The 25,136-nt window shown below is 34.7% G+C and overlaps 1 protein-coding gene across 1 annotated transcript; it reads left to right on the top strand.

Moving 5' to 3' along the window:
• Window positions 1-399: 399 nt before the first annotated feature.
• RASSF8 (Ras association domain family member 8) lies at window positions 400-23,816 on the top strand. The gene is made up of 4 exons (XM_044677739.1): window positions 400-502; window positions 20,775-21,664; window positions 22,308-22,452; window positions 23,301-23,816. The coding sequence occupies exons 1-4, from the start codon at window positions 400-402 to the stop codon at window positions 23,420-23,422; spliced, it is 1,260 nt and encodes a 419-aa protein (XP_044533674.1). The 3' UTR covers window positions 23,423-23,816.
• Window positions 23,817-25,136: the final 1,320 nt, after the last annotated feature.

The following is a 25,136-nucleotide window of genomic DNA, read 5'->3' as shown; positions in this document are numbered from 1 at the left end:
GCCACGGAAATTAAGAGGTAGAAGGGAGGAGGGAGAGCATTCCAGGCATTAAGGACAGCCCACAAAAAGGTCCAGAATTGGGCAATGCATGGTCATATTCAGGGAATAGAAGAAGGCCATGATAGTTGGGTCATAGGGTACTTGAGGGTGTTTGGGGGTTTTTTTTATTCACTTCATTTTAGATGTTCATTCTATCTTGGAACCTTTTTTTTTTCTTTTCTTTTTTGTAGTCAAGAATGCAGCAAATATTTGTTTTCAAAGTAAATCAAGTTAACGTTATGTTGTTTTCTTGCAGCTGACCCCGGATGCTCTGCTGTGTCATCATTTTGGTGGCTGCAGATATGACCTGAAAACTAGATGCCTGGGTTTATAGCTCCTATATGATTGGCTGGCTGCACCATGGAACTCAAAGTATGGGTGGATGGAGTCCAGAGGATCGTTTGTGGGGTCACTGAAGTCACAACTTGCCAAGAGGTTGTAATAGCCTTAGCTCAAGCAATAGGTATGTAGATTTATTTTGTGGTATAATTCCAAGTAAATATGTAAATTCCATATCTCTATGTTCTTATTAGTTTTTTACATTCCATGAATAGATAACAAAACAGAGGCAACATAGCATAATGGATAGGGAGTAGGTATTTCACCCAGGGTTAAATCTCATCTGACACATACTGCCTGTATGACATTGAGCAAGTCACTGATCCTGTATACTTTAAAACTATAATTTGCAGAGTAAGTGCTGTAAGATTTAAATTAATATCAATATCTCCAAGTATTATATTTTATAAGATTTATTAGTAATCACTTGTAGAAGAAATTAAAAAATAGAAGTACAAAGCTTAAGTATGACCACATGAATAAATTTGTATTTTAAATTTACTTTTCCTTCTTGTTTCTCCTGTATAATCTGATTTGATCCCAAATGTACTTTCCTGCCACACTCTCCCCCCACCCTCCACAGCCATGTTCTCAGAAGAAGAGAGAGAGGGGCAGGTTTACATCAAATTATATCCTCCCTATGTTAGCAAGTGGCGTAAACACGCAAATAGAATGCTGGGTAAGAAAGTCCTGGGGAGCAAATTCTATCCACACAGTGCCAACCTTCATTGGAAAAAAGTTTCCTATCCAGGAAATGAATCTACCAACAAAATCATATATGGTTTTAAATGAATTAAAACACTTAACATTTAAACACATAGTACGCACAAATTTCCCTTTCCACAATTCCTCCACTACAAGTAAAACCATGCTGATTCTTTCTCATACTAACTCCAAAAGTCTTGTTTCTTCCTCTGTTTTCAACATTCTTTTTTCCTCCTCTCTCAAAATGTGTCCTAGAGCTGTTATTCCTAATAATAACCTTCATGAACAATTTATAAACCTGATAATCTTACTTGATCTAAAATATAGACATCTAAGAGCCCCTAGAATCCAACATTGCATGTATTTTTAAATGTTCTGCAATAATTTAAAAAATATATCAAGTACGACAAAAAAAACAAAAAACCTACCCATCTAAATGTATACATACCTTTATAAAGAAATATGCAGGTATATTCACCCCAACTTGAACATTTTTTTTCTGGTTATGTATTAAGTACTAAATTGTAAAACATTTTATATAATAATTGATTAGTAACAAATCACAGCTTACATATATGTCTTTGTAGCAGTGCTTCCTTAATTTAGCATTGAAAGTTTAGTGGATTTTTGTTTGTTTTGTTTTACTGTTTTTATCAGTGTTTGGTAGTATTAGCTCAGCCTTCAAAAGAGCTGTTCAAAAAGTTATAGTATCTAAAATTTATAAGATCAGTAAAGGTCTTCAGAAACCACCTAGTCCACCCTTCTCATTTACAGATGAGGAAACTGAGGCCCAAGAACATTGTGACTTGTATAAGGCCATACAAGTAGTAAGTGGAATTTGAACTCAGATACTGTGACTCTCAAGCCAGATCTTTTCCCACTATATCATGTTGTCTCTCTATCAGACTCCTTCCCTAGTGACTTTAGCCCAAGTGGTTGTAAAAAAATACCATTGAATTAGTTTTTGTATTTTAAATTTACTTTTTTTTTTCCTTCTTGTTTCTCCTGTGTAATCTGATTTGATCCCAAATGTATTGAAATTATTTGGAATCCTATTCTTTCCTATCCATTAAAATTATCACTTGCATTTGAAAATAAAGTGTTCTTCAAATCGAGTTTAATCAAAAATGAACTCAAATGGCTATTAAGATCATGATAACATCAAGATTTTTGTATGCTATTTAGTATTTTCATATTCCAATTCAGTAATCTCTTTAGTTTCCAAAAGTCTTTATTTTAATAAAAATGTATACTTTGCTACTACTTTGTGATTATTAGAATAATAAACTAGGACTATAACACTCATAACTGTATTTAAATTTTAAGCCAGGGTAGCACAAAGGCTATGAGCATTCTCTACAAAAATGAAGGTAGTTCAGTAGTGTAGCCAATTTTATCCTTCCATATGGTAGCCACATTGTCTTCTTACAGCTTTTAAAAAAAGGTTGGAATAAAGACTATCTGCTTGTTTGTGAACCATCTTAGGAAAACTAACTATAAGCATTCAAAGATCTAAGCCCAGAGTAATTTTAATTTAGTTTCCCCATCTTTGGTTAATCAGTGAAATATGTACCTTATTTGAAAACTTGTTTTGAAAAGCTGACAATTAGAATAAAACAACTTATTAATGACTTCCTTAAAAACCTTGTAAACCCATTCCTTTGTGTTTTTATTACTTTATCACTTTTTGTGTTATAGAAGTCTGATTTATGAGAGAAGAAATGACAGTATTTACTTTTTTAATCTTAGAAAATGTTTTTCTACTTTGTATTCTTATTTTTTCCAAAATGCATCATGCAGGTTACTGACATTTTATTTTTTTTAAATGTTCACTCATAGCATCACACATATAAATATTTTAAAAGATAGTAATATATAAACAGATATTTTATACTTGCATACATATATATATATATATATATATATATATATATAGGAGCAGCTAGGTGATGCAGCGGATAAAACACTGAGCCTGGAGTCAGGAAGACTACTCTTCCTGAGTTCAAATCCAGTTTTAGACATTTACTAGCTGTGAGACCCTAGGCAAGCCACTCAACTCTGTTTGCCTCGGTTTTCTCATTTGTGAAATGAGCTGTAGAAAGAAATGACCAATCAGACCAGTATCTTTGCCAAGAAAACCCCAAAGAGGTCATGGAGAGTCAAACACAAATGTAAATGACTCAATGACAACTCATACATATATGAAAGTATTCTGTCCCCATAATTCTTGAGATTAGCATTTTTAACTGGCAGTGTGCAGGAGTAATCATTTCAATTCAGATGAGTTGATACAATTTCCCCAGCGATAGATGCAAACACCTTTCAAGATGATAAATAGTCTTGGACTCTTCCAGAATCTCTCCAACAGATGTTAAGTGCATCCAGCTTTGAAAGGAATGCCACTGTGAGTGACATAGGTTCTTACTCAACTGCTGCCCTCTACTTGACAAGCACTCACTGTTGTCTGTGAATTCTTTATTAGGAACATGGTGATGATGCTAAAGTGGATCTGAAATCTCAGCATTACGTATATCCCTTGCACCACTACAGAGTCTATCCCATTCCTCTACATATTCAATGAGAATATTGCATATGTCCTCCCATAAATCTTTTTACAAGATGGCACACTCCAAAGTGCTGGTTTCTTCCTTTAATTGTTTTGACATCGTATACATGTTATTGGAGCACGCGATTGACCATCACTCATCCCTCACTATTCATACATGATGAATTTCCATCATTTCTAGTTGTACATCTTTTAGAATGTATCCTTTTCATTGCTCCTCTTATTTTCATTCTTGGAGATTAATGCGTTGCATGAACTTTTCCATTGGCCTTTGAGTAATTCTCACTGTTAATTCTTTTTTTAAAAGTTTTATTATATTTTTATTTATTTTGTTTAATATTTCCCAATTACTTTTTTAAATTTAGAATATTTTTCAATGGTTACATTATTCAGGATTCTCCCCTCTTTTTTCCCTCCCCCCTCCCAAAGCTGGCAAGCAGTTCCACTGAGTTATACATACATCATTGTTCAGAACCTATTTCCATGTTATTCATATTTGCAGTAGAGTGAGCTTTTAATATCAAAACCCAAATCATATCCCCATCTAACTACATGATTGAGCACATGTTTTTCTTCTGCATTTCTACTCCCACTCGCTATTAATTCTTTAGAGGTTTTAGTATCTCCTGACTCACAGCTATACATCACTAACAAAAATATTGCTGCATAAAAGAATAAAGGTGAATCTTTTCTTCATAGAAGCTTGGAATCATGGAAAACTTTCTTAAGGGAAGTATATGCTTTCTGTCTTCTGATCAGTTCTGGATCCCTTTCTCTGCTCTTTTTCTGACCAAGATATATGTCATGGTAGACCTACTCTATAAGTTATCCATTATTTGTAAAGTAGGTGTTCTTTATCCTCTTGGCTTTTTCAGGGAGAATAGTATAGTCACGTTCTTTTGAGTGAGTTTAGATGTCAGTTAGAAGATTGTTTGGAGGCAGCTAGATTTTTTAATGGATAGAGAGTGAGGCCTGGAGACAGGAGACCATGGGTTCAAATTTGGCCTCAGACACTTCCAGTTGCTCAGCCCTTACCACCCTTATGCCTTGGAACCAATACCGAGTATTGAATCTAAGACAAAAGGTAAGAGTTTTGTTTGTTTGTTTATTTGTTTTTAAGACTGATTGATATAAGTCATGGAAGAGAGTTTTCACTCGGGTGAAAGCTGGCAATTCTGTATCATAAATATTAAGAAAGAAAAAATTGGAAGTTTGCTAGGCACGGGACTTTCATGAGTCTTGTGGTAGCAGAGAAAATTAATTCTTTCTTGAGCAAATGTGAAATAGAGAGTTTCAGACAAATATGTGAGTCTATAAAAATATGTGGTGATCAGCTCTCCAGGGGCCTGACTGAATTCACTTCAGCATCAGATCCTTGGCCTCACTCCAAAATGGCGAGGGATGATATGTATTGAGGTAAGTATTGGACCAGCTGTTTGAGACTCTACTTCTGAAAGAAATCCTACTGGGAAGAGGCTTGGTGTTCTGTGCAGGGTTTGGTCTAGTAGCAGCAATTCTTCCCTTATTCCAGCCCAGTGCTATTAGAAAACAATTATTAGATAGTTGATATTAGAAAAAAATTAGATAATGAATATACCAGGATCAAGCATGAGTAGACTCCGGGACAGTAAGAGTGTGAGGCAGTAGCAGTGCGAGGCAGTAGTCCTATAAATACCTGAACAGGGCTGGGGCATGTACAGGATTGACATCCTACTTAATCAGTGACCGAGGACCTGCTTCCTCAGCAGCTGAGAAGACAGTGGTTACTTGAACTAGCATTTGTTCCCTGACAGCCTAGAAGTGCTAACCATCTTTCTATTTCTCTTTCCTCAGTGCACTGGAGGTAAAGTTTTTAGGATCAAAACGTGATGACTACTGCAAATGACAGAATTTTCTTAAAATAATCTTGACCAATCGTCTGCACGAAGCACATATAAATCCTTTTTTAAATTTTCTTCCACCTATTTGTCCTTCTAGTTTCTAGTGATCTCATAAGTGCCCATGAGTTTAATTGTTGTGTCTATGCCAGTGATTCTCAAATCTACCTCTTCTTCCTTAACCTCTCTGCTGATATTTAGATCTCACCTCTCCAGACATCTTGAGATGCCTAACAGACATCTTGAATATGATGTCGAGTAGGCATGTTAAAACCCAAGATGTCCACAACTGAATATATTATCTTTTCCCCAAATCCTCCCCTCCTTTGAACTATTGTTGTCAAGGGCACCACCATCTTCCTAGTCCCTCAGTCTCCCAACCTATATTTCATCTTCTATTCCTTGCTATCTCTCACTCCCATATAGCCAATCTGTTGCCAAGGCTTGTCAAATTTTATCTTTGCAACTTCTCTTAAATACATCCTTTCTCTCCTGATACTGCCATTACCCTGGTACAGGTCCTCATTTATCTCACACCTGAATTATTGCAAACCTGACCTGTGAGTCTGTGTACCACAAGATTTTCCCCAATCCAATCCATTTCTGTATTCAACCATTAGTGTGTTTTCCTAAAGTCGGTCTCTCACTCTCCCTCATACTCTCCCCATACCCATTCTCTCTCTCTTTCCCTCTTTCTCCTCCAGTGACTCCTAGTCACCTCCAGGATCAAATACAAAATGTTCTGTTTGACACGCAAAGCCCTTCTAGCTTTGTAGGCTTCTTATGCCTTACTCTCTGGCATATACATTTTGATCAAGTGACACTGACCTGGTTGTTCTGTGAAAGAGACACTCCATCTCATGTCTGGGCATTTTTTCTGATTATCACTCATGCCTAGAATGCTCTTTCCTTCACTTCAACTATTGACCTCTCTGGCTTCCATCAAAACACAACTCATACCATTTCTTTTATGAAAAACCTTCCCCAATCCCCCTTAATCCAGTGTCTTCCCTCTAATAATTATTTCCTGTTTATCTAGTGTATAGATTGTTTGGCATATATTTAATTTTTGTCTCCTCTTGAGGGAAGAGACTTTCTTTTGCCTTTTTTTTTTTTGTACCTCCAGCATTTAGCACACACCTAGCATATAGTAGGTGCTTAATAAATTCTTATTGACTGACTTGAATGCTTTTTTGAAGATTTGGCTTAGTTGGGTCTGTTATGAATAAAAATTAATCCTGGAGACTTTATACTATATTTATAAGTATTTATTAGAAAAGAGAAATAAGATTTCTAGTCTTTCTAACATAAAAGTGTCCAGCTGAGTTACTTCTGCTCTATCAGGTCCTAGATTATCCCTGTGCTCTGGTCCCTTTCATAAATCGGGGCCAGAAGATCCCACTACCCGCATGGTCAGGCCAGACAAATTAAGACCAGCCAAGGAACAGCCTTGAATTCAAGAAGGGACTGGAGCCCAAGAGACTAAGTTCCAGGATTCCCAGCCTTGCATGCTCCAGTCAGAAATCTTAGCCTGCCACATCAACAAATTAAGACACCTGCCTCTGACTTCTATGACTTAAAACTTCCAGGATCTAATTTTCTCCTAAATATTTAATTCACACAATCCTCCCTCCCCTCTGATTCTTTGGGAGACTAGCATGTTAAGTGTCCATACTCTTGGTTCTTCAGGAGATTAACATGTTGGTCTCCCCAATGAATCATTCCACATATAGAGTCTTTACCTTTAGGATTTTCTCACCAGGGTACGTGAGCACAAAAGATATTACACATTTCATGGAAGGAATAACTACAATTTGGGTAATTAAAAGAAAGAGAAGAAAAGAGATGATGGATAGTCACATTAGGGGGCATTCCCCTTTTTGGCATAAATGTTTACAGTTAGGATAAATGGAGGGTTCAACTCTTCTTAGTTCAGTTCATTATATCTAAAGGTTCACTCAGAATCTCATAATGTAGTGTTTGATTTCTGCAAGTATCCTTACAATATCTTTTTGGAAGATCTGCTTTCCTGGCCCAGGGTATTGGTGATTATCTTTTCCTAAAATTGTTTTTAAAAGATCTTAGATTTTGGGCATTTAGGATAATTATACAGATCTCTCATTGAATCTCCTATGAATTTATTTTTCCATCCATTGCTTCTTGCTGTTTTATAAGATGGTGTAGCTTGTAATTTTCCACAGTTCTCCTTTATTAGATTTTCCCCCAAAAAAAACCTTTATGATTTGTTTCTCAATTGCCTGCAAAAACAATTTTTAACATTTATTTCATGACATTTTTCCAATCTAAATTCTCTCCCTCAATCTTTCCCTTCTCCCCTTCCAGAGGCAATAAGTAATATGATGTAGTTATACATGTAGTGGTATGCAAAACTTGTTTCCATATTTGTCATTTTGTGAAAGAAGACACATATCACATATACAAGAAAGTACTCATGAAGGAAATAAATTAAAGAATGGTATATTTTTATCTGCATTCAGACTCTATCAGTTCCTTTTATGGCAATAGATAGCATTTTTCATCATGAATCCCCTTGAAGTAGTCTTGGATCCTTGCATTGTTGATAGTAGTTAAGTCATTCACCATTGATCATCATACTATATTGCTGTTACTGTGTACAATGTTCTCCTGCTTCTGCTCCCTTCATTCGGCATCTGTTCATATAAGTTTTTCCAGATTTTTCTAAAGTCATCCAGTTTGTCATTTTTTCTTTTTTTTTTTTTAATCCTTTACCTTCTATTTTAGTTTCAGTCCTAAGACTGAGATGTAGCATGGGCCAGGTAATCGGAGTTAAGTGACTTGTCCAAGGGACAGAGCTAGGAAATGCCTAAGGCCAGATTTGAACTCACATCTGATTGTCTCAATATGTGGCACTCAAACCATTATGCTATCTAGCTGTCCCTTCACAATTTCTTGTGGCACAGTAGTATTCCATTACAATCATATACTATAACTTGTTCAGCCATTCCATAATTAATGGACACACCCTCTGTTTTCAATTCTTTGACATCCCCAAAAGATCTGCTATAAATATTTTTGTACAAGTAGGGCCTTTTTCTTTTATTTCTTTGTGATACATGCCTAGTAGTGGTATTGCTGTGTAAAAGAATGTGTACAATTTGATGGCTCCTTGGGCATGATTCCAAATTGCTCTCTAGAATGGTTATAATAATTCAAAGCTCCAACAACATTGTATTAGAGTTCCTGTTTTTCCACATCCTCTCCAACATTCATCATTTTCCTTTTTTCTCATATTAGCCATCTGATAGATGTAAAATGGTATCTCAGAATTGTTTTAATTTGCATTTCTCTAAAAAGTAGTAATTTGAAACTTTTTCCCCCAATGACTATTTGGTTCTAATCTCTTTGTCAAGAATACCTCGAAGTCCTCTATTTCATTCATCACCCCCACCCCTTACTCCACAAAACATATATTCACTTTTGCTGGGTTGGTGATTCTTGGTTGTAATCAGAGATCCTTTGCCTTGCTGAATATCATATTTTATCCCTCCAGTACTTTAATGTAGGAACTGCTGAATCTTATGTGATCATGACTGTGGCTCCACAATTTTTGAATTGTTTCTTTCTGGCTGCTTGAAATATTTTCTCTTTGACCTGGGAACTCTGGAATTTGACTATAATATCTCCTGGGAGATTTTTATTTTGAATTCTCTTTTAGGAGGTGGTTATTAGTTTCTTTCAATTTGTATTTTCCTCTCTTGTTCAAGAGTATTAAGACAGTTGTCCCTGATGATTTCTTGCAATATGGTATTCATGTTCTTTTTTTTATCATGGCTCTCAGGTATTTTAATGATTCTTAGATTATTTCACTTGAATCTGTTTTCCAATGACATTTTTCCAATGACATTTTCAGATTTTCTTCTTTTTTTTTCATTCTTTTGAATTTGTTTTATTGTTTCCTAATGTCTAATAGAGTCATTAGCTTCTATTTGTCCAAATGTAATTTTTAGGACATCATTTTCATCATTGGGCTTTTGTACTTCCTTTTCCACTTAACCAATTCTAGATTTCTGGGAATCATATTCTTCTATGGATTTTTTAAACATCTTTTACCATGCTGTTGATCTTTATTTTATATTTATTTTTGGCAGTTTTTCCTTTTCCGCTCTTTGATTTTTTTAATTTTTCAAGCTCTTCTGGGAGTTCTTGTTGTGCCTTGATACCTTTTAACACTTTCCTTTTAAGTCTGTGAAGTACATGTTTCCATTTTGGCATTGTTGTCCTCCTCTGAATTTATATTTTGATTTTCCCTGTCACTAAAGTAACTTTCTAAGGTCAGTTTTTCCTTTGTCTTTTCCTTATTTTTCCAGACTTTTTTCCCTCATGATCTTACCTATGTGTTAAAGTTCAGCTCTGTTTCTAGGGTGGAAGGAGTACTAGTCCAGGGTTCCCCCGGGTGCTGCATGCACTGGATTGAGCTAGATTCCACTTCACAGCTGCCAGTTCCCCCAGGTGTCATGAACACCAGCCTACTCCTCCCACAGAAGGTTCTCCTGGGTGTGCTTATACTATGCATTGCCTCCATTCCCAGTTCTGTTGATATCAAATGTGCTGGGCTGCTCCTCAGTGTGGACTAAGCTGCTCCTCAGCATGGTTTGGGCTGCTCTTCATGCTGCTGATTCCACCTTTCTCCTCTCTTACCCTACTGAGATGGATCTTTCCTGCTGTCTCTACATTTTCTTGATCTAAAATACTACTTCACCCAGGATTTTGTTGATTTTGCCTCCCCAGAATTTGCGTTGAGGTGCATGTGAGGCAGGAGGAGTTGGAGGTCATTTGGAGTAACCTGGAAGTATTCCTTACTCTACCATATTGGCTCCCAGAAGCAGAAGAACTCTCTGTTTGATTTTGCAAATAAGTTTATATTTTCAGCTGGTCCTGCCTTGACTTTTGTATCCCTCCACTTGGCACAGAGAGCCCATATTTGATAGCTTAGGCTATTTGTATGCTGTTAGTCTCCTTCCTGTGGTGCCTGATTCAACAATTCTAAATTTAATTAATTTGATGTCAATTCATGATAAATGTACCTAGGAAATAGTAATAGTGTTGTTGCATATGCTTTCATCCATTTTGTATTATTTTGATGCCAAAAACTGTTTAGGTCAGGTTGGAGTATCCTTAAAGGGGAGTCATCTTCTCATTTATAGTCTTCAAATTTAATACTGTTTTTTTCTTGATCTTACTATTATTCCAAGAAATAAGAAAAACACAGATGATTTGGAAATAATTATATATCTGGAAAATGTGATTTTGTGTATATTCTTGTTTTCCTTTCTAGAAAGACAACTCTTTAATATTCGTAATACCCAAATATATATTTTATCCACAAATACAGTTTTGTTGACCATAGAATATGATTTCAATCCCTAAGAAAAATCCTTTTTATGTTTTTAGTCCATGCCACAGTTTCCTGTGGAAAGTAATTTAAATTTAGGAGCCACTTTAAAGGGTATGTTTAGCTATAGTAGTAACAGAATATGAATTCATCAAACAAAACCACAGCTGTCTTCCCACAAAAAGTCAAGCAAAGCAATTTGAGTTTGCTTTCTGGGTTTTTAATGTACTTTAATGCCTCATGGAAAAAATCATCTTCAGCTTTTTATGGTTAACTGAAATGATATTTGGAGAATCTTTTCATTACTTATTTCTAGAAATGAAATTAAAATTTGAATTTGCAGCAAAATGAAGTATTGTAAAAGCTATTTTTTTTAAATCATTCTCAGTGGTGCTAATTGATTAAATGAAATTTTTTAAATGAGCTCTAAGAACCAAGCTGACACCAATATCAGATAATTCTCATGATATAAAAATAATTCTTTGGGATGTGTAAGACTGCAGAACTCTTGATTTCTTCAGGGTAGGCGATCTCCTGGTTAACACTCATGAATCTTATTAACTTTAAAGTGGTTATTGAAAATATCTAAATGGATTATAGGCTAATAGAATTAGAATATTCAGAGAATAGTGGTTGAACTGATTATAGAGAGAATTCACCTAAAGACAAAACATGAATAAGGTTTAGTTCTGTTTGCTTTGAATCTATTACAGACTTTTCGTTTTAGAGAAGGCTCAAGAATATTAGACCTAACCAAAATGACCTAAATTCCTTTAGTCCATCTAGCTACCACATGAGTTCAAGTTTTTACCACCTCATGCCTGGTCTAATTATTTTACTACCACTTTTTCAGGTGAGGCAGAATGAAAAGTTTAGGTGACTTGCTCAGGAACACACAGCAGGTGAATGGAAGATCCCTCTGTGCTAGCACCCACTAGCTCTGGGGACTCCCAGTCTGATATTCTTTCACAGTGTCATAAGAGTGCAATGACCTTTAACAAAACATTACAATATAGGTATGGAAGTTTTAACATTCCAGAGTGTTATGCAGTATTCCTCTGGAATGTTGTGTTATAATGAAATGGAAAAGAGAGAAATAATCCTTAGCCTAAGAATCATTAAAAGCTCAAACAATTCCAGTTCTGTAGTATGAATTAGAATAGCTCATTTCTCACTGTTAACAATGACAACGATTTAACATTCTTCTCTAGTTCTTTGAATCACATATTTGTCTTAGATTACCTTGCTCACATTTAATAGGTGAATTTCCATTTCCCTTTTATGCAGTATTTACAACTTGAAAAATCAGTGATCTCTGACTGGTTAGAGTACATGATGTAACTAACTTCTCAGGCTAGGTCAAATGTAGAAGCTTTTTATTTAGACAATAACAAACTACATCACGGAGGTGATCAGAAAATTTAAACATTGCTTAATAGGGAAAATTAGGGCAAAAGTGAAAAACTATGTTCATTGGAAAGTAAAACTTTAGTGTTTGGATTTTTTCATAAGCAGCTTCTACAAATGGGAATTTGAGAGTTTTTTAATATTTATGTAAATACTTCCTTTGATAGAAATTTTTCATGTGTGTGTGAATGATGCAGATCATAACCCTTCAATACTTTTTTTTAAAACTATGTATGATAATTGTCCATACCCTTACATAAAATTACATAAAGGACACAATATGTGTAGCAGTTCTGTAAAATTATAATCAATTTGTCCATTTTTAAATGGGATTTAAATTACTTGAATCTTTTAGTATTTTATTCTAGGCATTCAAGTAGGACACAAACACTATCATACTTACTGAATTTGTTCTTAACCTAACAAAAGAATCCATAAAACACTTGTGGTTAACTAAGTATTGAGAAAGCAAAGTACTGAGCTTCCAGGGCATACTTTCTGCTTCATTCCCCCATTCTGAGTATTAAAACAATTTAATTGCCTTAGCAAACTCAAATAAGCTTGATTTATCATTTATGACATACTTGCCCATCAGAACCATATGACTTTGTATGTTAAGTGTAAATTATTTCTAAGAAGTAATTAAAGAAATTAAAAGGTAGAGGTGGAAATAGTTATTAGGTCTTATCTTTTCCCACATCTTTTTATACCTTTTTGGCAAAAACCATTTTGTTTGCTAAGGAATATTTTCACTTAATTAAAAATGAGTCATAAGGAAAATTCTGCATTAGTGAAAATATCTCAGAACAGAGCCTGGCTACATTTTTTAGTATTTTTATTATTAATATAGCAGTATACAATTAAATGACAAAAATATATATGATTGCTATAAGAAAGTATTATCAAAAACTATCTTTAAAATTTTTTTCTTCTAAATCTTTGCCATATTTTAAGTTATGCAAATTTGTGTATAGTTTAAAGAGGTCTGGGTTTATATTCTTAGGATCTGAATTTTTAATTCAGGTCTTGTAGCCTTGGAACAGCGACTCTTCCTCTGAGTCTGTTTCATGATCTGTAAAAATGTGAGGATTTCAAGAATTTAAATAAGGAAAGGAGACTATTTGACCACAACTACTGGGAGAACTGGAAAGCAGTTTAGTAAAACTTAGGTCTAGAGTGTGTTATTCATATGCCAAAATAAGCTCCAAAAGGAAAATATAAGAAATTGGAAATCATATGATATTAAATTAAATTAAATTCTAAAGTTAGAAATATTAGAGGATAATGGAAAGAGGTATGTTTCAGATACATGATTAAATGGAGAATTTGTAACCAAACACAAAATAAAGAGGTGAGTCAAAAAAGGCTACTTATATAACTGTAGGCCAGTAACTAAAACCTTGGTTTCTCTATAAAATTTAGGACAATAATATAAAATAATAATGTCTGCCTCATGGGGTTATTGGGAAGATTAAATCAAATAATGTTTTTAAGGTACTTTGCAAATCTTAAATTTCCATGTATTTAGTGAAAATTAATTTATTAATCCTTCCTTTAAGTGCTAGAGATACAAAGAAACTGCCCCAAAATCTGTGCCCTCAAAGATTCTAATGAGGAAGACAATATGTAAATGGGTATGTGCATAATATAAATTTTTTAGAAAGGATATGTACAAAGTACAAAGATGCAATTAGTCCAAAGGCATGAAGAAGGGAGATGAAATATAATGTTCAAGGAACTAGCAATAGGCCATGTAGCTAGAGTGGAGGTTGTTTTGGATTGGGGAAAGGCTTGAAGCAAGATCAGTTAGAAGGCTACTGCAGTAGTCCTTATAAAATGCAATAAAGACCTTATAAGACATGATTCAGGAATTTGACTGTATGAGTAGAGACATAGGGCAATTTGGCAATTAAAAAATCATCGGTAACTTTGGAAAAGACAATTTCAGTTTAATGACATGGTCAAACACTAGACTACAGAGATTTTTAAATTGAATGAAAAGAGAGGAAGTATAGATGCTAGGTGTAGATGGTCAAGGAGTTTGGCCATAAATGTCAAAGAGGTATAGGATGATGACTAGTTGAGGGTGGTAGAATCAAGTGAGGGTTTTTTTAAGTATTGGGGACACATTGGTGCATTTTTGAACAGCAGGGAAAAAACTAATAGCTAGAGAAAGATTGAAGAATAATAGAAAGAGTGAGTAATAGCGGGGATAATTTGCTGGAGAAGTCAGGAGAAGGGTTGATGAGATCAAAGGAATACATAGGACTGGCCTTAGCAAGAAGGGCCACTTCTTCATCTGTTACTAAAAGAAAGGAAGATGTGGTAGGGGGACAATGTCTAAATGATGTGAGACAAGATGATAAAAGAAAGACATGTCAATTCTTATAATTACCAGTTTTACAAACAAGCAAACCGAACTAAAACACTAGGATAAAAAAAGATACTAACTGAAGTAAAATATTTGTATCAAATATCTTTATTATCTAAGCTATATAGTAAATTGAAACATTGATGCCAAGAGACATTGCATTATAGATAACTATAACTATAAAAGTATTTCAAGTTATTAGATGAAATGCAAATCATGAGCAACCATATAAAAATACTCTTATCAATATTAAAAAGAAAAAAGAAACTCGTGAGTGATATGCAAATTTAAACAACTGATGTTACACCTCAGAAATAACAAATTGACCAAGTTGGTAAAAGACAATGATGAAAGTACTATGGGAAGAAAGGCACACCAGGATATTACTGGTGGAGCTGTGAATTGATCCACATTTTGGAAAGTAATTTTTTGTTACGTGAAAAAAAAAAACAGCAAACCTCAGTACATTGTTTATAACATCGATACAAAGATTCCATTACTGACTAGATATATTCCCTAAGAAAATCCATGACAGAAAGATCCATTTAAAATAAAGTATTCACAATAGCAACTAGATTCAGTGGTTACTTATGAATTGACAAATGGTTGAACAAACTGTCATAAAAATGTCATACCCAAAAAAAACCCTTTAAAATGAGTAATTCAGAAAAATAGCAAGACTTATCCAAAATAATGAATTAAATAATTAATCCATAAGTATTTATTAAATGCCAACTATGTGTCTGACACTGTGCTAGCTCTGGAGATACATGGCCAAAATGCAATCTTCCTTGCCCTCAAAGATCTTAGTAAGAAAACAAAAACAGCATCAAAGAGCAACTGAACTCAATTAATTGCATAAACATTCAGAAAATGGAAGATAAAAAATATATCTCCTATCAGTAAAGAGGTGGGATTCTATGGACTTGGAATATTATGTGTATTTTTGAGTGGTTGTTTTGGTTATTTTTAAAGAAGATTTTACTTTTCTTACTCTGAGCTTGATGGGCATCAAGGCATGAACATTTCTGTATTCAATGAATGGAAAAAAGAGGACCACATGTGAAATTGTGATTTTTCCATTACATAAGATTTTAAAATAATATGTATTTCAAATTACACATGGTAGTTCCAAGACTGCTTTGATTATCTGGGTCCAATTCTGCAATTTTCTTTAACTCTTATTTGCATTTTCAAATGATTCATCATGTTCTTTTCTTTCTCTTTTTTGATATAATTATCATTACTTCTTTTGAAAATCCTCCTATTCAACAAGAAACTAATAAATAAATTTTTAAAACTTTTTTTTCCTCCCTTCCACCCACCCCCCAGAAAGCAAGCATCGGTTAAATATGTTATCATATACTTCTTTATTTATCATATTGCTTACACTAGAGAAAAATTCATGGAAGAAATAAATTGGAAAATGGTATGTTCCAATCCTTCTATGGCAGTGGATATTGTTTTTCATCCTAAGTGCCTTAGAGTTGTCCTGGATCCTTGCCTTGTTGCTAATAGTTAAGTCTTTCAGAGTTGATCATAATATAGTGTTATTGCTATGTACAACATTCTCCTGGTTCTGCTCATTTCACTTTTGTATCACTTCATATACATCTTTCCAAGATTTTTGTGATCATCTTGTTTGTCATTTCTTCTGGCACAATAGTATTCCATTACAATTATAAACCAAATCACTAGCATAATAACTATTGAAATGTCAGTATGCCTGAAGTCACTTTTATACAATTTGTCATATTTGAGAGAATACACTTGGAAATATTTGTGATATTAAAAAAAAAAGACATCTTTTTTGAAAGGGGAAAAACAAGTGAGAGGCTTGGTACTAGTTCATTTCTAAGACTGATTTCTCTAAATCAGTCTAAATCTCCAAACCCTAATTTGTCCCATCCCCATCTCATGAGGATTTATTTTACATTGGAGTGCATAAAAATTTTTTTAGTAATCAATTCATGCTCATTCCCTCTATTTGATTGAAGGAAAAGTGAAAGTAACATAAAACCAGGAAGAATCAACTTAGTGAACACTGATCCCCAGAAATGGGAGTCATGGTGCTTGAGTAGCAAAGAACCAAATGCCCTGATATAAACTTACCATCTAGGTCTGGGGGAATGGGAGGTCTGAGAGCCAGTTCAGAATTAATCATAATAAGCATGGCAGACTTCAAAAGGAGACTGTATATCCCTTTCTGGAGATATGCAAACCTAAGTAAGTACATATGTCTGGTATTTGCAGTTACCCAAGCATGGTGACCTTTCAGGTATATTGAATTTTCAACTGTGATTACACTTGTGGTTTCTTTTAGGGCAGTTCATTAGCTCCACAAGTTTATGTAGCTCTGTCCTATATAAAATATCATATTTTACCACCTATAAAAATAAATGCACCATTGCTTTCTTTTTTATACTTCTCAATATGTCAGGTATACCCCCAAAAAATCCAAATAGAACCCAAGGCTTGGAAGCTCTTTGTTGTTCAGTCATTTCAGTCATATCTGATTCTTCGTGACCCCATTTGGGATTCTCTTGGCAAAGATCCTGGAGTGTTTTGCCATTTTCTTCTCTAGCTCATTTTACAGATGAGAAACTGAGGCAAACAAGGGTAAGTGACTTGCCCAGAGTCACACAGTAAATATCTTGAAGCCAGATTTGAACTCAAGATGAGTCTTCCTGACTCCAGGCTCAGCACTGTATCCACTGGATCGTCTTGCTGTTGAGAAGGAACATTAGAGGTTACCTAATCCAACACCCTCGTTTTACATCTGAGGAAACCAAATTGTCAAATGGTGAAGTGACTTACCCAAACCATGTAGTAAGTGGCAGAAATTCAGGTCCAATATTTTTTTCTTTTGTGCCACCCTTTAGCTCTTCAATAGGACAGTTTCCTCCTTAAATCATATAAGCAAGAGTCAAGTAGAGAGCAAAGTACAGAGTATTACATTTGGAGATTATCTATGGGAAGCACTTGGTCAATCTTTAAAAACCTATATAAATGTGACCTATTGTTATTAAACTTCTGATTGAATATTTTGATCCAAAGTAAGACTTTACATTTATCCCCGTTGTGTTTTATCTTAAAGAATTCAGTGCTTTATCCTCTAACACTCTTTTTAGATCCTGACTCAATCATCTAGCATTGTTAGTATCTTAGCTGTGTGACCTTCTGCAAAACTGATAAATTTGCCAACTCTTCCTTCCTACAAGTCATTGAGGAAAATGCTAAATAACCTAAGGACGAGCACAAATTCTGGGGGCATTCTGTTGGAGACTTCCACAGTGTTAGCAATCCATTTATGACTGTTCTTAGTATTATCAATCCATTTATAAGTATTCTTAGTGTTATCAATCCATTTATGAGTATTCTTAGTGTCCAACCATCCAACCAGTTCCAAATTCATCCAGTTGTACATTTATTAATTAACTACATTTTATACTCCAGCTTACTTTTACACAATAATATATCGCTAGAGACTTTTTCAAACTGTTGGATGAAATTTAAGTAAACTATAATCATGAAATTCCTCTGATTGTTTAGTAACCTTGTCCAAAAAAGGAAGCAATATTAACTACCATGAACTGTTCTTGATGAAGGCAGTCTGGTTCTTTCTAATCATTTCTTCCTTTTCTAGCTATTTTTTAATAATACATCTCAAAATGTCAAAATAATAATAATAATAATAATAATAATAATGCATCTCAAGATGTTGGTTGCTTAGACTCTATTCCTTGGTCTCACTGGCCATGTTTATGGAGTCCATTCCTTTCTTCCCTTTTCTGAAAGTCAAGGTAGACACTGCCCTTCTCCGGTAACTGTACCTTTCTTGTTCTCTATGTTCTTTCAAATATCATTGATAGTAACTTGCCAGTTACAGAAACAAACTCTTTTAAGTACCCAACATTATAGTTGGGTACTCATCAAGAGTCTCTAAATTCTCTCACAATCTCCTTAGTAACCCAGGGTGGGTGGCAGGATTTATGGCAGGACAACTTGGAAAATCCTAGTTTAAAAGATAGAAAATGTAGTTAGTAACTTTGAAAAGTACTGTGCTCTTCTTTACTGGTCCTTGCATTCATCTTCTACAAATGTCTTTTCCCCCCATCTAAGTTGGTAGGTGAATTCCCCAGGTGTATACATTGACATCTTCAAATAGCTTCTCTTTTCACTTCCCAACAGAATTAGTTTTGTTCTTTCAAATTTCATTTTTGAGAGCATAGTTTAGAGGAGCCAAAATATTTGTCTTCAGATTCCAGCCCTGCCACTCAAAAATCTTGGTATGTGATAGAAACAATATCTCAAGACCATACCCCTGTGCAGCTTAGGCTAGTTTTGAAACCATCCTTGAGATTTACTTGGCCTAGGAGACTCAGGCTAGGGCCACTGATGTCAGTTCCTGGTGGCCTAAGAACCAAAGTTAGAGCAGGAAAAGTCAAAAATTCCTGCCTCTGTTGTCTTACAGGAAAACTGGAATGGCTGGAACCAAGGCTGGGAAGCTGAGCTCAGCCATTGCTAAGTAGTCATGATCTACATTCTATAAGCATCTCCTTTCATTCCATTTCCAAATTGGAAGCAACAGAGATTGACCTGAATCAAGTACTCCAAAAGGAGAGGGCTAGCTTTCTATATTCCAGATACGCAATCATCCAGTGCCATTATCATAGGCTAAAAAGTTTTACAAAGTGCTTTGCACATGTTCTCACAGCATTCGTTTGAGCCAGGTTCTATGGAAGTAGGATTCCTATTTTGGAGACAAGGAAACAGGCTGAGAAAAGTTACGCAACTAGTATTGAGCAAGATACAACTCACGTTTTCCCAATTCCATATTTGACATTGTCTCCACCGTCCCAAGCTGGATAATCTTCCCTCTATGTAAGGAATGGCAGGCTGAACATCTTTCTTATCCTTTTCCTCTAAGTCTGTGATTCAAAAGAAGGAAAGTTTTTCTGAAAGGATAAAAATGGAATTTCTGTGTAGTGAGGAAAAGTATATAGAAACTGCCCAATATTGTATTCTTTCTATGTAGATCTTACACATGTGCACACAAGCATACATGCATGGAAATGTGCCATTAAAGCACTCCCCACCCCCGATCTTTCAGTGGGTTTTTGGATCTTATGCCAGAAAAACACAAGGTCTGACAGGTTCTACTAGTCTGGAAAGACTTTCCCTGTAGTCATTGTGGATTTTGATGTTTGTTTTATTGATACCTTTTATTTGTACACCATATTACTGATATTGCTCTCCATTGTAACACTCACGATAACAAAAAATGGAGTGAAACCTGGACCATGACTGCCTCTGGTAACATTTGTGAACCTTTCCTCACACTTAATCCCCCATTTTTTCTATAGAAAAGAGGGAGCTATATTTAATCATCTCTTCTCTAGGGCCAAGACTTCTCATTATAGTTAATCAAAGTTAACCACCTTTTGGTGTTGTTTTTATTTATACTAGTTAGAATTGTTGAATGTACTCTATTGGTTCTATTTATTTCTCTCTGTCTCAGTCAGTGTGATCCTGCATATGTTTGTCTGAATTCTGTAATTATCATTGTTAATGGCTAGATCTTATAAATTACCAGTGCATATTGATTTAGATAATAAAGCACAGAACAAAAGTTTGTATGGATGGATTAGATGCTTATTTGTATTTACCATGATTGTTAAAAAGTACCTTGCCACTTCTCTTTTTTTTTTAATACATATAACCTTTATAGCCATGATTTACACTTTAATAGACTGGCTATTGCCTGTTTTAATTTAAAGAGCTTCTTCACTAGATTGAAGAATGATGACTTTTCAAGTACAGCAATTCTCAAAGTTATTACCTACCACACTGTAGAATGGTGGGAGTCTGCATTTGGAAGGGTATAAATACCACACCGATCAAATTAAAGATCTTTGGGGGCTTTCGTTTTGCATGTTTAAAAACAAATCCAAATGTACCTTTGGAGGTTTTTAAATCTTGGGAACTGATTCCAAGTTATAAAACATACTGCAGTATTATCAAATAGCTCCCTCTGTTGGATTATTTTAGATATTGTATATATAGTTTGAACATTTTATTATTCTTTCAACCTAGGTCGAACTGGAAGATATACACTAATAGAAAAATGGAGAGATACAGAGAGACACTTAGCACCTCATGAAAATCCAATCATTTCATTAAACAAATGGGGACAGTATGCCAGTGATGTACAACTAATATTACGTCGTACGGGGCCATCTCTTAGCGAGAGGCCAACTTCAGACAGTGTTGCCCGAATACCTGAGAGAACTTTATATAGACAAAGCTTGCCCCCGTTGGCTAAACTGAGGCCTCAGAATGACAAATCAATAAAAAGGCGAGAGCCGAAAAGGAAATCTTTGACATTTACAGGAGGTGCCAAAGGACTCATGGACATTTTTGGGAAAGGTAAAGAAACCGAATTTAAACATAAGGTTCTCAGTAACTGTAAGACAACAGCAGATGAATTGAAAAAGTTGATCCGCCTGCAGACAGAGAAGCTTCAATCCATTGAGAAGCAACTTGAGTCCAATGACATGGAAATTAGGTACTGGGAACAAAAGTACAATTCTAACCTGGAAGAAGAAATTGTTCGTCTTGAGCAGAAGATCAAAAGAAACGATGTAGAAATTGAAGAGGAAGAATTTTGGGAAAATGAATTACAGATTGAACAAGAAAATGAAAAACAGCTGAAGGATCAACTTCAAGAGATGAAGCAGAGGATCCTAGAATGTGAAGGCAAATTAAAGGACTATTTGGCTCAAATCCATAGTATAGAAAGTGGTCTGGAGGCAGAAAAGTTACACCGGGAAGTTCAAGAGTCACAGGTCAATGAAGAAGAAGTGAAAGGAAAGATTGGTAAGGTCAAAGGAGAAATTGATATTCAGGGACAACAGAGTCTGAGGCTGGAAAATGGCATTAAAGCTGTAGAAAGATCTCTAGGACAAGCCACCAAAAGGTTACAGGTAAGAATACTATCTTATATAAGGCAATTTCTAGTTACAAATTTAAGCATTTAGAAATAGAGTGAAACCAAGAAGTTTATCAGAAGTTTGTTTGTGGTTTTTTGTTTGTTTGTTTTTCATTTTAATGTTAGAAATATATACCTGGAATAGCATCTTATTGGAAACTTTGCACCTTATGAAAAGGCCTGGAAATGACCAGGGTATTGATAAAATAATAGATGTTCAGAAATACACAAAAACGAAAATTCTACATGTATTCTCTATAGAAGTACTTTTAGTTGAAATAAATAGACAAAAAGGTATATGTTTTGCCATTCCTATGGTACAAAAATGACTTCTTGCAAAAAATGGCAATCTGAACAAAACTGTTTTGTTCATGACTAAGTAACCCTATATTTTAATCCTTTAGATAGTCACTTAAAAAATGGCTAAGAAAATGTATTTATTTGGTTTGGGAGTAGATAGTTGAGTTGTTGTTGTTTTTTTTTTTTTTTAAGGGAAAACAGTGGTTCTTTTTCTCCTTTTTCCCCCCTTTTATTTGTATTTTGGTCATATTGTGAGAGAATATAAAATATAAAACCCAGTTCTAAAAATGATAATATCTTAATGCTTTTCTTTTCTCTCTTTTTGAACTTGCACTTAGGACAAAGAACAAGAGCTAGAACAATTGACTAAAGAGCTTCGACAAGTCAATCTTCAACAATTTATACAACAGACGGGAACAAAGGTTACAGTTCTTCCAGCCGAGCCCATCGAAGTGGAAGCCTCACATGCAGACATAGAAAGGGGTAAAATACTGACATTTTCCTTGGGAAGATAGATTTTCTCTTTTCTCTTTTCTTTTATTGTCCTGATCAACGTTGTATGAACTACCCACCCAAGAGTTTACAGAAGTAATCTACTGTATTGAACCTTACAATTTACTTTTTTTTCAAGTTAACACTTGATTATTAGTAATTTTGGGAGAAAGACAGAAATATGCACAAACTAAGCCTATCTTACCTGCTTTACTTTCCCAGACATCATACAATTGTCAAAATTGACCAATTTAAATCTCATATACACTACACTAGGTCTAATTTCTTCTTCCCCTTTAATTGAAGTTATCTTTCTATATTTGGCTTGTACTTTAAAGCACATACTGTTCAGTTTTTCTAAATGTATAAGCATAGCCCCAAAAGTATGCCCCAAATCTCAATGTAGCATAAGTTGGCTAATCACACATATTGCATGATATATTCTATCCTGTTTTATACTGTCTCTACAATATCATTTCACCTAACAGTGATTTTTTTTCTCCAGAAGTAATTATGCAGAGTATGCCTGCATTATAAACTAATTCAGCCAATTAAAAGAAGAAAATGAATCCTTTTTTTTAAAGTGCATCAGCTTGATCACCAAAAAAATAAAATTTAGTTGAATGCACTTTAATGACTGAAGATAGTTAGGAAAAGTGATACTGGGTCCTTTATATAAAAAAAGAGAACATTATATGCCTTTTTCTCCAAGTAGTTAACGTGTATTTGTTATTCTTAGGTCTTTGCCTTCATCAACAAGGGACTCTTCGTTTCCCATACTCCTTACGTGTTCAGTTCATTATCAGCTAAGTTTTACTAATGGCTGTTTTCTTGTTTAGAGACATCCTTCCAGTCTGGGTCCTTGAAACGTCCTGGTTCCTCTCGGCAGCTGCCCAGTAACCTTCGGATTCTACAGAATCCAATTTCATCTGGCTTCAATCCTGAAGGCATATATGTATAATGATACTCACCACTTTGGGATAGGACCAGTAAAGGTACCGAGGGACCGTACCTTTTTCTTCTCTCAGAATAGTGCCAGTGATGTGCGGAGGAAGTATTTCATAAACCACCGTATCTTTTTTTTTTTTCTCCCCCATCTTGCAAACACTTGGAGCCATACCCAGTGCACTGATGCAGATGAACAAAGGAACTGTGTTTCTGAATATCAGCAGTGTTGAAGTTTCTGTCCAGCAGCTGTCATGCAAAGCTGTCATTTTTATTTGTAGTATTTTAAAAGCATTAGAAAAAGTATTATTCTGTGTTTATACCTAAATAAAACAGTGACTGAAGAGAATGGAGGAAAAAATGTGACTGACTTTAAAGTTTAATTTATTCCATTGAATTGGTGGATGTGTGAATGTTAATGTTTTAATATTTTTTCACCATTTCTTAACTTGTGCCTGATTGCTTAAAATATTGTATGAACCTGTATGTGTGTGTACTTGTGTCCAGACTTCATCTGTACCTTTATTAACAATGACAGAAATGTTGTGGGGTTCTGTGTCTTTTGCATTGTTGCTAAAAGAACCACTTTGTATGCGTTGTGTGGGTGATCTCATCCTTTGCTTTTAATATCTTGGAGGAAATATGATATTTGCTCAACCAACTTTTTTTTTTTTTAATTTGGAGAGTTTAGCCTTCTTTTACGAGGATTTTCCAGCACATGAAGGAGAATGCACAAGATAGAAATATTTTTATTATATAGAATGTATATTTGTAAGTTTTTGCCATATTTCAGACCCTATTAGACAAAAAAAGTGATTATTGAATATCTTACCAAATAGATTTGAGGTTGTGTGTAGGTTATTTTGTCAGCCTTTAAAAAAAATAACTTGCTCTCATTAACCCTTACAATCTATTAAAATACAATCACAGATCAAGATCCTCTCCTTAATGAATGTGACTTTAAATGATGCCTCCTTTTAAGAGCCCATTTCCTATGTAGGGTCTACCAAAACAGATACTATGAATGTTACTCCCTGAATATAGTTGATTCCATACATGCTGGGTCACTGTGCCTTCTTGATCACTTAGGCAAAGAAAAACAATGAACTGTGGGGGTCAATGCATCCTACAAAGGGAAGAAAATTGATCTGAACTCAGCACTTGTTTTTAAAGTATTACTGACAAGACATCAGATGTATCCTTTATATGTTCCACTTAAAACCAAAAATAGTGTCGTTCCCCCGCATACACAAAATAAATGACTGCCTAAATAACTAATACCCTAATATATGTTTCTCGTTAGCACTTTTACATTCCCTATGACCAAAATCCAGCATATCACAAAGCTTTAATCTATAGAAGAAGGATTTTTTTTTCTGAAAAATGTACATTATGTTCTATTTCCTCAAGAAAAGAAAAACAAAAACACATTGTTTTTAAAACAGTTAACAGAAGTAGATTATGGCCTATTCATGAAGGGAAGCTTAGATCTTGAAAGTTTTAACATATTTGAATTGTCTTTGATATCATGAACCCGTGACAATTGAGTTTCTTAAGAGAAATTCAAAAGGATATGCATACATAGATTCTTTATTTGTTGATTCTTTCCAGGAAAATTAAATCCTCTAAGCAAAATGTTCTTCATTGATGCAAATAAATTGGAAAGTGTCCATGAAATGGTCTCCTTAGCTTCTACCTCTCCAAAATGAATCAGAATGCTTGCATCTTTG

Source organism: Gracilinanus agilis, chromosome 5, assembly GCF_016433145.1.
Source record: "Gracilinanus agilis isolate LMUSP501 chromosome 5, AgileGrace, whole genome shotgun sequence".
In the NCBI taxonomy this organism is placed as follows: Eukaryota; Metazoa; Chordata; class Mammalia; order Didelphimorphia; family Didelphidae; genus Gracilinanus; species Gracilinanus agilis.
This window is presented reverse-complemented; position numbering and strand designations above follow the sequence as displayed.

Coding starts and splice junctions, on each gene's coding strand:
- RASSF8 (XM_044677739.1), top strand. CDS start 400: ATGGAACTCAAAGTATGGGTGGATGGAGTCCAGAGGATCGTTTGTGGG. Junction 503..20,774: donor AGCCTTAGCTCAAGCAATAG/GTATGTAGATTT, acceptor CTTTCAACCTAG/GTCGAACTGGAAGATATACA. Junction 21,665..22,307: donor AAGCCACCAAAAGGTTACAG/GTAAGAATACTA, acceptor ACTTGCACTTAG/GACAAAGAACAAGAGCTAGA.